Here is a 15,683-nt window from a genome sequence, read left to right as displayed (position 1 = left end):
ACAAGAAAGAAAGAAAGAAAGAAAGAAAGAAAGAAAGAAAGAAAGAAAGAAAGAAACAGGAGAAATGTTGTTCTATCATCGATATGTTACTTGTGGCCACATACTGCAATGGGGGAGGGGTTCCTTTAAAGGCCAAATGAGGACAAGTGTGTGTGTGTGTGTGCACGCAGATGTAGAAAACATATATAAGTGTGCAGCTCAATTCCTGTTTTTATGGGAAGCAGTAAAAAAAGCCCTGTTATCCCCAAAGTGGCACAAGCTGTGACCTAATGCCACATCTAGTGAGCCACTACACACAGAGAGGGATCAGCTACTGAACGAAGCCATTTAAATCTCAGCCTGATGGATATGCCGTCCTAAATTAAAACCATATGAAAGACTCTGATGGAAGATTATCCCGATCCAGATTATACAGAAACAGTGGAAGAAAACGATTCAATGCAATTAGATGTAATTGGAGAAACCGGAGCTAGGGCAGGAGAGCTAATTAAAGGAGCACGAACCTGCGTTGTTTATGGGAAACTGTTGCACTTTGCGCCATGTGAGAAGTTGCTACATGTGTTGAACCTGAAACAAAAGCATTGGCCTATATGAAATGTGGTGATTTAATCCTTCTTAAGGATGCAGTGACTGCACACCTACAGAAAGAACACACACACACACGCACAGAAACCACTGAGAAAAGTAATATACACACTCTATGAGCTAAATCTCCCTAGGCCTGTAATTTCCTGGCCGCACGTGCTGAAAAAGAGGCTGGACTCAAAAATACATCTTGACTGAGTTACAGTCTTATTCCTATCTGCCCTACTCGTCTCACACGTTATCATAATTAACTCTGTCAGCGTGAGGATGACAATGTGCTTACAGTTAGGGTCTTCCAGTTTTTACTTTTTTCCCAGCAAATAAATGCAAACAGCTACTTCATGCTGGCAGGTTTGACGTCGACCTATCCCAGTTACAAGAGCCTCAAGCATGTGAAACGCTCCCTGTGTTCAGAGAATGCTTTGGAAAAGTGGTATTCCCAAAAGACTTTTTTTTAAAAGCCGCTCCAGAGGTATGTGGAAAATAGTTTATCCCAGGTTGCTGGCTGTGAATGTGCCCTACAGAAGGAAATTTCCCTTCCAGAGAGTTCGGTGGTTTGTGCACAGTGTGTTCCAGCATAAATCATAGACTAATATATCTCTGAGAGAGATGGCTCTGCTCTGGCATTTGCTCAGTTTGGAAACGGTGGAATATTTACCCTTTTGAAAATGGCACTGCCAGATGTTGCATGAAATATGAAGCCCATAAAGTGCGATAAAAGCGTGTGAGATCAGCAGACGGTAACTTTACAAGCTGCGAAAGCACAATATGATATACAGCTGGCCATGCGTGAAGTGAGATGACAGACAGAGCAAACATGACAGTATAGAAAATAGGAAGAGTGACAGGAAGTCTAGTCAGCATATATTCTCTTTAACCCCTACTACGTAGCCACTGTCACACACTCAGAACCTCAGAGCACTTCACTTCACATTCACGCTTTCTGAATATGAAGTCTGCAACAGGATATGCTCCTCTGTATGATTATAACATTAGATTGTAATTATGGAATAAATTTACTTAAACTTTACTAAACTTAGCAAGCAGGACATTTGGGAAAGTCAAATGATAATATTAAATACATTTCATTCAGAAGCCTAACTTCCAGGTTGCCCTGTTGTGCCTCCACACTGGTAGTCATTTCTGATTACAGCCGAGCCCAGTTGCCTCCTTCACGTTGTGCATGTGCCACTGAAAATGTCAGTGTCAACCAAACTTGAATGCAAAAGTGTGTGGAGGATGGTATCTGTGTGCGTTTTCGCAACTGAGGTTAAACCCACGGTAAACATCCTGACCTGTGAATTTCACAAACTGCTTCCTGAATCTTGTGTTTTAATATCGTATGAAACACTTCATATGAGCTACATTGTAACACATACAATTAGCATCCAACATGTTGCACCACCTACAAGATGAAAAAAAAGAAGAAGACAAAAACAGCAGCAGTTTGGCTGCAGATGCACTATCGATTGCAAATGCTGAAATGTCTAAAGGAAGAATATGAGCAACTTCCTATGTTTCTTTCTTGCAATACTCAAAGAATAAGTATGCAAAAAAAGGGGGGGGGGCAACTTTGTCCTTTTTGCAATCACAAAAACACACTGAAACTATTAGAAAGCACACAAAAACAGTTATTCATCTCATCAGAGGGAGCGTGGGGGAAGGCAGGCCTGCAAAGAATGTCAATTTTAGAAATGATAGATCTCCTGTTAACGAAGCAAATAACTGCAAGCACCATAATTACAGTGCAACTGGAGCCATGCAAATAAACCATCGAGGCAAATTTGAATAAATTGCACCAGAGGAAGCACACTGTTTCATGCATTGTTTAGACATAATCTGCTGTTCAGTTTATTTTGTATATAGTTCAGTCGATCAATGCCAAATTCAGACAGCAGTCAAAACTATTTAAAGATTAAGGTGTCTATTAGTGACACAGCAACTTGCAGATGTAGACATGATTACCTTACAGACCTATGAATGTATATGCAGTTTTTAATTTACAGGGTATCGTACAGGACTTAACTGTACTGCAGCAATATCAAAACAAATGGACAGAGGACGTCAGTTTACAAGTTGTTTTTGGAGAGAAAGGCATTAATCTGAGCCATTACACCTGTTCCTTGTAGCTTGGTTCAAACACAAACACACACAGGATACGTTCACATCCTTCACTGTTCTGGATGCCTACAGCCTTTTGGTGGTTGGGCCAGGTTAGTGCAGTCCAGCTGGATCTGTCACCCTTCCTCACAGAAAAGCCCATAAATGGCTCTGGCACAGCAATACAGCCTTTTCAAATGTACTGGATTGTCCAAAACAGCACAGTCTGACACACTAGTCAAAACTAATTTTCACTTGTATGTTAGGCTGTGACAACTAACCTAACAAACTCAAACAGTGACATATAGCCATATTAATTCGGTGACTAATGTTGTGCCTTGGCAGTACATTTTTGGTAAGGGAAATGGGGAATTTCGCTCCACCACAAACCAGCCTTCCTTCTGAGGAAACTCTCCTGGTCGAGCGGTTAAAGAGACGATGTCTTGGACGGTGAATTGAAAACTTAAAGATAGCCTAACAGCACCATCTAGTGGAGAAATTCGACAGGGTCGTTTTTACGATCAAGGTAACCTGCAGAGCCAAACCACTATGATGTATATAGTTGTTTTAGGCTGTGGATAGAAAATTTTTATCGTTTATCTATTTTTATTGAGATATATGAATTGCAACGAAGCTAGTTTGCTTCTTAATTATATAATTGTTTATAGGTACGGTGAATGCCGAGGTTTATCACAAGTGCGACATCGCGAGCACGGCCACGAGGTGAGCTGCCATCGCCTGATGCGCGTGAGACAGTAGAGCGGATTCCCGCATGCGCAATGCGCTCTGGCTTCCCTGCTTCCAGGAGATTGGGAGAAGAAGATGCAGCTGAGCGGCCGGCACGGACCGACTGCTTAACGGGCAAATCTTAGTCATAGGTTTCCATTTGCCTTTTCTTTTCTTTTTTTTTCAGTTTCTTGCCAAATTTGCTGCTTGATGTCGAATTGGAACCGGAGCAGCGAATGAACTGATAAGCTGTAAGGGCAGAAGAAGAAGAGAGGGAGCGAAACAGTTACTGACAGGAGTTGGGCATCATATTGCCACCGGATGTCATTACACGCTTTTAAATATCGAGGACGTAAGTAAATGCATCTTTAAAAAAGAAAATACTGCGTGGCTTTTAAGTGTTATTGTAATGCGTTTTTGAGTATACTTTGTTCTTGTGAGTTTATCAAACATGAAAACTACCAGTTTTGAGCTTTAATTTTGGAGTTACTTACAGAGGGGTCGAGCCTTTTGTACACCAGAAATAATGTATTTAAACGCTGGCGGATGAAGAATCGTTTAGTCACATTTCTATGGCTCGCGAGCTACAAAGAACTATAATATCAGCCCTCAGTGCCTTTCAGCTACCACCTGTTACCACCATCCGAATAAAGCTGACTGGAGTAAATCACATGTTGGACCCCTTTTAAAATAAAAAGGGCAATCTGTTTATTCTTTTAAATCCCCATCGCAAAAATGACAATATCACTGCTGTGCAGTGTGCAGGTTGTATTGTCTGTTTTCCTTTCTTTCTTTATTTTTATTTTTTGCGTATGTCATAGCACATGTAGGCAGATAACCATCCGGCAGGCGGTCAAATGGTTGGGCATTTGTTCTTAGGCCTACATCTAAGCTCGTTGATCAATTGAATGTAAGCCTCTTGAGCGGTCAGGGCGAAACCTGCTGACACATGCGCCCCAGTCTTTTTGTTCTTGCACAGACCCGGTTAACCCTCTCTTATCTGATCTCCCTCCGCGGCCCTCTGCTGCTCAGCTAAACCCTGGACCCTGGACTGGATGTGATGCATCCTGCAAATAAAGTTATCCTGATAAATCTATGAGCAACTCTGTGCTCAACACTCAACACTTTCCTTCCACTGAGCGCTCACTGGTGGGCATTAGTTATTGTACACTTGGCAATTAATTATTTAAAGGGCAGCTGATCTGACGCATAGGATTAATTATAGATTAATATAGAGACACCTGCTCCCAGCTCTCAAGTGGATAAAAGGGGTTTGTTATGTAATGCTGCCTTATCAATGGCAGGGCTCGCAAAATTTCAAAATCCCTGGTAGCCCTTCGGGCAGGGACTCTTCAGTTTTTGGTAGCCCAAAATAAATTTAAGTAGCCCGAATAAAAAAGAAAGCAATTTTTTGATGTTTTGTTTCCTGTTTTGTTTCCTTTACAATATTATACATTAAAGTATAATATTGTAAAGGAAACAAAACATTAATCAAAAAATTGTTGAAACACAAATTACAACATTGTATAAAAATTACAATCATCAACTCAAATACTTGGTTCTAATTGAACAGAAATTTCTATGAACTTGTAAGAACTGTGTAGAACATGAATCAGTCTGTGTCAGATCCTGAATTTGAAATTTCCACTGAAGTCACAGATAAGAGATAAGTGGAACCAAGATCGAGGTTGATTGAAGTTTGCAAAGACTGCTAAATTTTGCCAATGGTAGTTCACTCGTTGCAACATAGTACGTTGTTCTAAACAGATTTTTCAGGTTTATTTTTAGTATGTTATTTGCAATTGGTGTTTGTTCTGGGAAAGATATTGCAGACTGAGCAGTAATGCATTTCTTGCATTTCTCATGGGTTCTAATGGGGGTCTTTCTTAAAATTACTGGTCCCAGTAACAAAGGTGCTTATCGACTCAGAAATCGAGGGAAAACCAACAACACATCCGGCAGAACATTATGTTATTTACAGGGGTGCACATAAGTGGTCCGCAGGTGCGCATTCGCTGTCAAAATAAAAGACGCGCACCAGATAAGAAGTTGCAACGCGCGTTTGCGTACAAAAGGCACTGTTTTTGTCCGCTAGAGTGGGATTTTCACGGCACATTCTGCACCACATCTCTGTGCGTTCATCATTTGTTTGAAGCCAGCTCACCTCCTGCAACCATTTATGTGCACCCCTGGTTATTTAGCTTGTCATATTGCAGCCACAGAAATTCTTTTGTCCATGAAACCATGCACTTTCTTTTTGCCTCATAGTCTGATTTGTCATAACTTTTCCGTTTTATGGTAGGCTTTTCTTTGGCTGCCCCTTCTTCACCCTGACCCGTCTTATTTGGCTCAGCAGAACTAAAATATATATCCTGCTGCTTTTACACACGCACTCACATAACGCTCAGCGATTCTCTGCGCGATCAACCTCTCACATGTTTAAGCTTGCTGTGGGAGATTTCACTTGTCAGGTTTGAATAGTAAGCTAATGAGTGATAAGACGATGTCAGACGAATTGGTGCGCAATTAATCGTCACTCACCAATCAGTACTGCAGCTCTCTATACACAGTTCGCGCGATCGCAAAGTGAAAGCAAAAAACAAGCGCAAATTCAAACGCGATTTCAATATGTCACATTTTGACAGTGGCTCACCGATGCCAATGACATAATTACCCAGCTACATTTCCGAAAGAATGCAAAAGCATTGACATATATTTTTCCTTCCTATGATAGCCCGACGGGCAGGGCTGAGATAGATTTTGGTAGCCCGACTGGAAAAATCGCTAGCCCCGGGACGTCGGGCTAGCGATTTTGCGAGCCCTGAATGGGGTGTAAATCGCCCTCTGCATTATTACTGTCCTATATGTGTGCATTTTTTATTTGTGTGTCCATTATTACTCAGCATCCTCCATCCATTTTCCTGTAGTTATCTGTAACTGATGGGAGTGCCAGCAATCATAATAATCAACTTCCTGTGGAGGTTTGCGGTGAAGACGTGACTAATGTGCACTTTCAATGGAGAAAAGAGTGAAAAGAAAAACCTTCACCATGCATTTATCATAACATGCATTTAACATATTATTTGAGCTGTTGAAATGTTTGACTTTAGTCCAGACATCATTTACCAATACAGTGTAAGTGCAGTGCATATTTTAGCAATAAATGCAAAGACTGCCATGAGAAGCATTTCTAGCTGATTTTGACATTCTTCCCTTCTCTCTCTCTCCACCACAGTGTAATCTAGACCAAAGGCAAAGCCATGGAGGTTGTAACGCATCTTGTGAATGACACTGTAGAGTTTTACAAATGGAGCCTTACTATAGCAGGTAAGCTGGGATCTCTTGCTTGGAAACAACACGCAATAGCAGCTTCTACTACATATGCATGTCTGTGGGGTGACAGCATGGTATGTTCAACATGGCTGCATAATGCATAATTTTCATCATCATGCAGTCATTTGTGTATGTATAGATGTGCTTGCTGATGCTATATGGAGTGCACAGAAAACTGCAAACGTAAACATACTTGATGCTTTGCAAGTGTGTTTGCAACTGTGTGTGTATCAAGTGAAAGAGGAAATGCATAACTAAACTTGTCCGCTTCTATTTGAGCCAAGAAGAGTATTTTTACCTTCTACTTACATCTTTTGTACTGTTTCTATAGAGCCATAAAAAGAAATGAAAAAATATATTACTTTAATAGCCTGTGTCCTTAGAAAAAAACTTGATCCACACAAAAATATCAAGCGATTAATAAAGATTAGTAGGATTTGTGGGTCAACTTTACAACATACGTTTATTAATGTTTCAGTTGGATCCATCCTGATATTTACAGCTGTAACTTGTGGTTTTTCTTCCCAACCCTTAAAACTAACTGTAACCCTTTTACCATCAGACAAGAGGGTTCAGCACTGGCCCATGATGTCCTCTCCCTTCCCTACTCTGGCTATCAGCTGCCTGTACTTGATCTTCCTGTGGGCAGGACCTAAATACATGCAAGATCGCCAGCCCTACACACTCAGGAAGACCCTCATAGTCTACAACTTCAGCATGGTGGTCCTCAACTTCTACATCGCCAAAGAGGTGAGTGCCACTGTAGCGTTTGAAGGACCGATGATAGCTTAAAGAGGAGGTACTAGATGCTTAAAAGAGCCATGATATGGGGCTTGGCAGATTCTGGGCAGAATCTAAATTGAAAATACAATTTTTTTTCCATCAAATTTACAAACAAACATAAACAAGGCTTTACACTATATATTTTGTATATACATGAAATATACCTTAGAGCTTATTAAAGGAAATGTATGTAAGACACAGATTCTGCAGGTCTGTGAATTCAGTTTCCAGCTTTAAAGATTGTGGAGCTAATCAAATGAACATTTTTTTTCTTCCCCTAATAAAGAGAAAAATCTTACTGTCAAGTAACCATTATTTGCAGTCATCTCTATTGATGTCAGCAACAATGCTCATATAACATGTTTGCAGTGAACAGGATTTAACAGCATTTCAGTCCGCTCAGCGTTTTCAAAACTCTTACCTGAAGGGGTTTGATGTAGCTTCCTTGATTACCCATTTTCTCTTGTAACTCCATCATGTGGATTGAACTGCCTTTACTCCCTACTAGAAGAAACTGGAGGGCAGCCAGTAAGATTAGTATGGAAGCCTTTGTATTGAATAAATAAACAAATATTTTATTTGGTGCGTCATATATCCAGTCAATTAGAAGCATAAGACTTAGGAGAAATTAGATTTTTGGATATGCATATTTTTTAACTGTCTATGTGACTTTAGATGAGTAGGCATCATATTTAGTCTTTTACATTACCAAAGACTTGTATTGTATACATGGCAATGCGTCTGCAAAACATGTTCGATTCTACAAGAAATGGAAGAGAGGAGATTCATGTGAATTATAGGACCACATAGTCTCTTTCACTAATTTGATCTTTTTGAGTCAAATTAGTGTCTGCTTACATTCTTCATATAATTTTTAATCAATTGAAGGTCCTATCTTGCATGAATATCATGTTCAGTCCAGCTCTCTGTGTGTTGTTAATGTTTTAACAGTGCTTACATGAAAATGGGTTATTGAACAGGAATGACTTGCAGTAGTTGTCGGTCTCTACAAATCACAGGCAGGATCTGGTGTTCTGCTCTCATCCTTGTTCTGACTTTGTGATTTGTGTCCTCTCATCAGCTCCTAATAGCATCCAGAGCAGCCGGGTACAGCTACCTCTGTCAGCCTGTAAACTACTCGAATGATGTCAATGAAGTCAGGGTAGGTTCCCTCCCTCACACGCACACATATCTGAACAGCAATCTGTGAACATCCTTCGCACACAGTTTACCTCTGCACTGGACATATTTAGGGTAAAATAACATTAATATGACACTTTTTTTTACTAATTTTTTTACCACTTTTACTAATCTCTTGTAAAGCAGTGGGGCTGCAGTATTGACACAGGAAAGAAGAGCCACATTTCTTGACTGTACATATATCACTATAAGCCTAAGGATTTCAGCACAAAGAGGGTTTGGCCCGACACTCAGAGGGGCGGGACCAGTCAGTCTCACCACCCTTAAGCCCCGCCCCATCTCCACCTTTAGGCCTCACTCTTTCATGATGGCCTTAAGGATAAGAGATGCCAGAGCAAGATGGCTTAGAGAGCAACCTTGTGTACTGTGTGTCACAAGGGGAGTAATTTGTACTGCGACAGAGTTAAATAGGATAACACACAGAGAGAGAGAGATTTTGACATGCTGTGTTAGTATAAAGGGGTTACTAAAAAATATTTGATTTGCTGATCTCTCCAAAGATCCTCAGTTGCTACATTTTTCTGTCATCTAAAGAGTTTCTATTAGTACAAAGGAAACAGGCAAGGAAACTGCTGCATTTATTTGTGTACTAAGAAGAATACCAATAAGCTAGAGTTCACCACTAAAGAAATAATAATACATATTGTACCAATAACTCTAAATATATAATTACATATTTTATTTAATGTGGGATTCTGATGTTGCAACAGTTGCCATTGGCTCTGTTTACAATGATCTTAACTCTATGTAATCATTATTTGCAGAACATTTGTTACCAGCAATATTTCACTGACGAAACCTTCAGAAAAGGAAAAGGAATCAGACACAGGCTGTAAAGAGCTAAATAGGACCTTAACCTCCTGAGACCTGAGCTCTTGTTTAGGATGCAAGGGATATAAAAGGTCTGTGTTGAGAAGAGTGAAATATATGATGAAAAAAACTCAGAGAAGTCAAATGTAATGTCCCCATGCATGGTCTCAAAAGGTTTATTGACTTATGTGAAGGATTCACCTTGGTGTGCTGTGATAATTCACCTTGCCTCATTTTATATCTTTAGATAGCCTCAGCTCTTTGGTGGTACTACATCTCCAAAGGAGTGGAGTTCCTGGACACTGTCTTTTTCATACTGAGGAAGAAGTTCAACCAAGTCAGCTTCCTCCACGTCTACCATCACTGCACCATGTTCATCCTCTGGTGGATTGGAATCAAATGGGTTCCCGGTGGGCAATGTGAGTCAAAGAATCAGACTAGAGCTTGTCTTTGTACTTTAGGCACATTACAGCTGTTTAGTAATAACAAAGCCACCATCACCTCTAGGGATGGGTATCGTTTAGGTTTTATCCGATACCGGTGCCAAACCGGTACTTTTAAAACGGTGCCGGTGCTTAAACGGTGCTCAAGCCGGTGCTTAAAGAATGGAGAACACAAACTTTGTCCAAAAACCTCTTATGTTTTTATTTTTAGCAGTCTCTTGTTTTTCTGCAAAATGATAACCAAGTTAGCCTTTTCTATTGATACAACATACCTCCTTTGGTTGGAACCGGTGCTCAAACAATGGAAAACACAAACTTTGTCCTAAAACCTCTATTGTGGCTCCTAAGCTTTGGAATAATCTTCCTCTTCACATTAGGCAATCGACATCGGTGATGGTTTTTAAATCCAGATTGAAAACGCATTTTTATTTACTGGCTTTTGACTCAGTGGTTGACTGACTTGTATTTACTTATATTTTATTGTTTTTGCTATGTTCATTATTTTATTGTATTTATTATTCTTATGGTATCTATTATGTTTTATTGTTCAGCACTTTGGTCAGCCTTGTGTGTTTTTAAAGTGCTATATAAATAAACGATGATGATGATGATGATGATGATGAAAACCTCTCATGTTTAGCTGTTTTTTCGTAAAAAGATAACAATGTTAGCCTTTTCTGTAGCTATAGGGCATATATGGTATCACTCTATCAAACAAGAAGACAGCCGCATGTAACTACGACGGTGTTTGCTAGTTCACCTTACGTGCATTAATTTAATAACGTGGTTAGCCTACTCAACGTTAATTACACACGAACAACATGAAGCTACTCACCCAGAGAAGAATGGCTGCCGCTGCCATCATCATCCGTCATCATTTCTGCTACGCTGACAGGGCTAGGGGCCAGGACTCTACTCTTCGGGTTTTTGGGGGATGTTGCTAACTCCGGGTCCGATAACAGGCACCACACCCGCAGTAGATGTGCTCGGTGTGAGGTCTCGCAGCAAGCTATGAAATATGGTGCATTTCTCGGCTTTTAAAAAAAACGCTATGCGCCGCCAGGTGTTTCATCAGATTTGAGGTGTTACCTCCTTTGCACAGTATCAGCTTAAAGCACTTGTTGCAGGCTGCTGAGTTTGCATCTTTTGCCGTGAAGTACAGCCAGACTTTTGACTACTTCGCCTTGGGCATTTTTAATCTGTAGCTCTGCTCTAAAAGAACGTACGTACCTGGGCCCGCCTACTATCCTTGGAAAGGTAAAATGATTGGCTAGAATCCAAAATGTATGACATCTCAGGAAAAAAAAAGCACCAAAATAAAGCACCAAAATAAAGCACCAAAATGTGCGCTGCTTTTCGGTCTGGTTACTACCATTTATGTCAATGGCACCGGATACCGGTACCCGTCCCTAATCACCTCTGATATAAATGTAACTGTTTCCACAGCATTTTTTGGTGCAACCATCAACTCTTCCATCCACGTCCTCATGTACGGGTACTATGGCCTGGCTGCCTTGGGACCTCAGATGCAGAAGTACCTCTGGTGGAAGAAATACCTCACCATTATCCAGATGGTGAGTGGCACCTTTAGGGATGCATCATCTATCAAATAACTTGACGTTATTGATTGTGAAAGTTTAGCCAACAGTTTTGTATGCTAACATAGTGTGATTGGTGTTTTTTACCTCTCCGAATTACCTGAGCTGATTGTGAGGACAATGAAAGACACTGTGGGTTTCACTTACCCCAGAGTGATTATTAGTGACAATGGTTATCATCTAAAGATCCACTGATCTGCTAATATATGACGCCACTAGATATAGTTTACATGCCCCCCCCCCAATTATAATAAACTTTACGCAGAAACACAGAGCTTGTGAGGCTAATAATGAATTGCTATAAATGTGCTATAAATGTGCTACAAATGAGCGCTTAATTAATTTTTTGCTTGTATTTAATTAACTATATCTGAATTTGTTGAACTCTTACAGACATAATTAGACCTTTCCATCAGCAATGAGTCTTTTTAAGTCTGCCACATTTATGACTGAAAATTGGTTGATAGCGTATTCTTTATTCTACACATAGGGAATATTAATGTTATATTAAAAAAATCAACTTTAAATCTATATTTTCCTCTTAGATCTTCACATTTTAAAGATTAATACAATTGGGTATCATATCAGTATGAAACATTATTTAATTGTTATAAACTTCTAATATAGTGATAATAGGCTTTTAGGAAATAAATGTTATTAGCACTGATTATACTTCTAGAGGTTCCATAGTGTAGTAGCTAACACATTAGTCTAGCACAAGGTGGATCCCTAGTTTGAGACTGGGAGGAGACACAAACTCAGGGGATCACAGGCTAGTCCCTGGTCCCAAGACTGGATAAATGGGAGGGCTGCATCAGGAAACGCATCCGGTATAGAACTTGTGCCAAATCAGATATGCTGATCCATCCACTGTGGTGAACCACTGAGATTAAACTTGAGAACAGGAGTGAAGTCATCCCTCTGAAACAGCTGTATGCATGAGAAAGACAAATATGTAGGCTTTAGTGTTAAGCAATTATTGATTGATTGATTGATCATACTTTATTCATCCCGAGGGAAATTGGGTTAAGGCTGCCAGCCGTGCCAGCGCCGTCTTACCCTTCCGACCATACATACATTACACAAACATCACATGGGGAAGACAGGTCAGAGGGGTATAACATGGAAAAAGCACAACACGAGGAAAGATAAGGAGAAAAAAATAACTCCCCCCAGACTGAGCTCCAACAGGGAGATCAGTTTGAGAACAGAAAAAAACACCTCTGCACATAGCACATGAAAAAAACTCTTAATACACCAAAGAAACACATGACAAGCAACAGGGATGGGTAAAGGGTGAGAGACAGCCAATGCAGACAGTACATCCGGGCCTGCAGCCTATGCGCTGGTCTCCTTGATCCACCGTAAGCATTGGAAGGGAATAAGCATCAAAGGCGTTTGGAGGGGGAAGGGGGATGAGTGTACATCTGCATGTGTACATATATATGTCTGTGTGCATGTGTATGTCCAGAGTTCAGCTGAGACAGTGTCCTTCGCCCTGCCAGGCTAAGTAAACAGTCTTCCAGCCAACCCAGGTGGCCTTGCATAGAATGGGAAGAACAGTCTAAACACAGTCCGTTATCAGGGTGTTGTTGTTCAGCTCCAGCCTTGAGACCGCAGCTGGCGCCGAAGGGGTATCCGCATGAAGTGATGGTGTTTTTTACTTTAGTGCGAACAACTCATATGAATTTCAAAGCTGTTCTAACAGTCTGACACTGGTCTCTCAATCTCCCGTTGGAGAGCCGTGAGCTTCTCCATGATGTTATCAAACTTGCGCTCCGTGATGTTATTCCGAGCGAGCCCCTCCAGATGTAATCCAGTTTGCACTTAGAGGTCTTGTTCTGAGTATTCACGGCAGCCGTAAGCTTCTCCAGGATCTTATCCGTGCTGCACTCAATGAGCCCATTTTGAGAAACTCACGCCTCATCCCATCGTTTCAATCCCAGCGGGCAGCCTTGTGGGGGTTTGAACAACCGGTTCCGCTTTCTTAATTCTTCGATAAGCCAGGGCCAAGCCAGCTCCGATCAGCAAGAACCCTGTTATCATGGTTCCGAATAGGTAGATATCTTCAGCACTCAGGCTCACCCGAGCCCAGACTTCTCGTTGAGAAAAGGGTGTCAATTGCATTCAGGGACCAGTTGATCAAATCCATAATTCCTCTTTTAGGTTTTAGAGAACAGACTGTGAGAGATTGTTCCAGGGAAAAGTAATACAAAAAACACGAGACTAGACAAGGACGCAAGAGGCTAAGCAGGGAAGATAGGGAGAGGAGGAGGAGGAGAAAAGTGCGACCGCCTTCGTCAAGAGCTAGAGAGATGCTCTTGACGAAGGCGGATCTTCGTTTGTTACTGATTTCTGCCTGTTTCAGTGATCGCTCCAATTTTAATTGGTAGTAGCATATTCAAAAAATTCTGACTGCTTCTCCTGTGTTTTAATCTTTTTTTCTTACATGCTCACCAGATCCAGTTCCACGTAACCATCGGCCATGCCGGCCACTCCCTCTACACCGGCTGTCCGTTCCCCTGCTGGATGCAGTGGGCTCTGATTGGCTACGCCGTCACCTTCATCATCCTCTTCGCCAACTTCTACTACCACGCTTACCGACGCAAGCCTGCCTCTTCTCGGAAAGGAGGGAAGCCCATAACAAACGGCTCCTCTGTGGTGGCTAACGGTCATAGCAAAGCGGAGGAAGAGGAGGAGGACGATGAGGAGGACAACGGAACGAGGCAAAAGAAAGGAAGAGCGAAAAGGGAGTAAAGCAGGAAACAGGGCTTGCTTTGCGATAAAGCAGACAGTTGTTTTACGGGCCAGAGAAGGAGGGAGGGGAGGGGAGGGATAAACAGAGTTCAAACCAGACGATCATCCCTGCAAATAAAGTGGATGGATGTGATTTGGGACCAACTTGATGAAGTGAATGGTTAGCAGTGTGTGTTCATTGGGTGTGTCTGTAAATGGTTCTGGTTTTGAGGGGACGAGAGTGTCGGTTGTCTCCATGACAGTTTTCTTTTTTAATTAAATCCAGATAAGGAAAGAAAATTGCTGTTCATGTAGGCCCACCCCCCGTTCCTCTGTCCAGCTCTGTTTTGGACCATAGTAGGACCAAAATATTAAAGGAACCGCATCCTGCTCAGCATCCACTTACTTTCAACCGGAATCCACCTCCAACTTTTGTACTCTGGATTCCAGTACTGTTTAAAAGCTTAATAGTATTTAATAAGCTAAATTAATTTATTTTCTAGTGCTTTCAATGAGTATCAATTCGTTTAAACTGTTAACAAGGAAAAAAAAAACATGCAAAACTCAGATTTTGTTTTTTCTTTTTGGTTTGGGGGGTAATCATTGTTTACAAATACTTAGTTTACCTTAACGTGGCTAGCAAACAAACAAAAAAAACATGTCTCTACATTATCTGCCATCAGCTCTTTGCAGTCATCTGCACCATCTACCAGACTTCAAATTTCACTGTCTTCTCTGACTTTATTTACCTGTGCTGCATTTACAGAGTGATACACTATTTTCTTTATGTGCTTTGTGGATTAAAAACCTGGTTTTAAATATTTTTGACGGGGGGGGATGGTGAAATTGTAGTTTTTTTTATAGAGTCAACGCTAATTTATGATTATCTTTGTTATAATACACATTTCTGTGGGTCGTTATTTCTTTTTGCTGTGCAATGTAGCTGAGGTGCAAGAATAAGAGATTGATGTACAGCTCAGTATTGTCTCACTGCCACGTAGAACGGACGGGGAAAGTCATCTTGAGAAGAGCTTCTTCTTTTTATTTAAGGAAAAGGATTGTCTTATTAAAACAGAAGTGACACAGCTTTCCCTGGCTGCACATATAACTGAAATAAAGACAATGTCAGCACCCCATAGGTTGTGTTTGTGTGTCTTTGTGCTAGTTTTGGCTTGAGCGTCTGTGCATTCAGCTGCAAATCATCTACTAAACTCCCAGAAGCTAGTCTTCCCATCCTCCAACCTCCAATTTTCTCCCTTTGTCCTACTTACTTCATCTCTCCTATTTCCATCTGTACAATGGAAAGAGCTCTTAAAGGTGTGTGTGTGTGAGAGAGAGAGAGATAGGCAGAGGTAGGATGTGTGTTTGG

General features: G+C 41.0%; 1 protein-coding gene across 1 annotated transcript; it reads left to right on the top strand.

Moving 5' to 3' along the window:
- Positions 1–3,468: 3,468 nt before the first annotated feature.
- LOC100695278 (elongation of very long chain fatty acids protein 4) lies at positions 3,469–15,450 on the top strand. The gene is made up of 7 exons (XM_003440621.5): positions 3,469–3,763; positions 6,647–6,738; positions 7,307–7,494; positions 8,609–8,689; positions 9,785–9,956; positions 11,427–11,554; positions 14,039–15,450. Exons 2-7 carry the CDS (start codon positions 6,672–6,674, stop codon positions 14,333–14,335), a joined length of 933 nt encoding a protein of 310 aa, XP_003440669.1. The 5' UTR covers positions 3,469–3,763; positions 6,647–6,671; the 3' UTR covers positions 14,336–15,450.
- Positions 15,451–15,683: the final 233 nt, after the last annotated feature.

The sequence above is a fragment of the Oreochromis niloticus genome, linkage group LG15 (assembly GCF_001858045.2).
Source record: "Oreochromis niloticus isolate F11D_XX linkage group LG15, O_niloticus_UMD_NMBU, whole genome shotgun sequence".
NCBI lineage: Eukaryota > Metazoa > Chordata > Actinopteri > Cichliformes > Cichlidae > Oreochromis > Oreochromis niloticus.
This window is presented reverse-complemented; position numbering and strand designations above follow the sequence as displayed.

Excerpts from the sequence above, each read along its gene's own strand:
- LOC100695278 (XM_003440621.5), top strand. The coding sequence starts at position 6,672 with ATGGAGGTTGTAACGCATCTTGTGAATGACACTGTAGAGTTTTACAAA. Across the intron at positions 8,690-9,784 it reads ATGATGTCAATGAAGTCAGG|ATAGCCTCAGCTCTTTGGTG; the intron begins GTAGGTTCCCTC and ends TTATATCTTTAG. Across the intron at positions 9,957-11,426 it reads ATGGGTTCCCGGTGGGCAAT|CATTTTTTGGTGCAACCATC; the intron begins GTGAGTCAAAGA and ends CTGTTTCCACAG.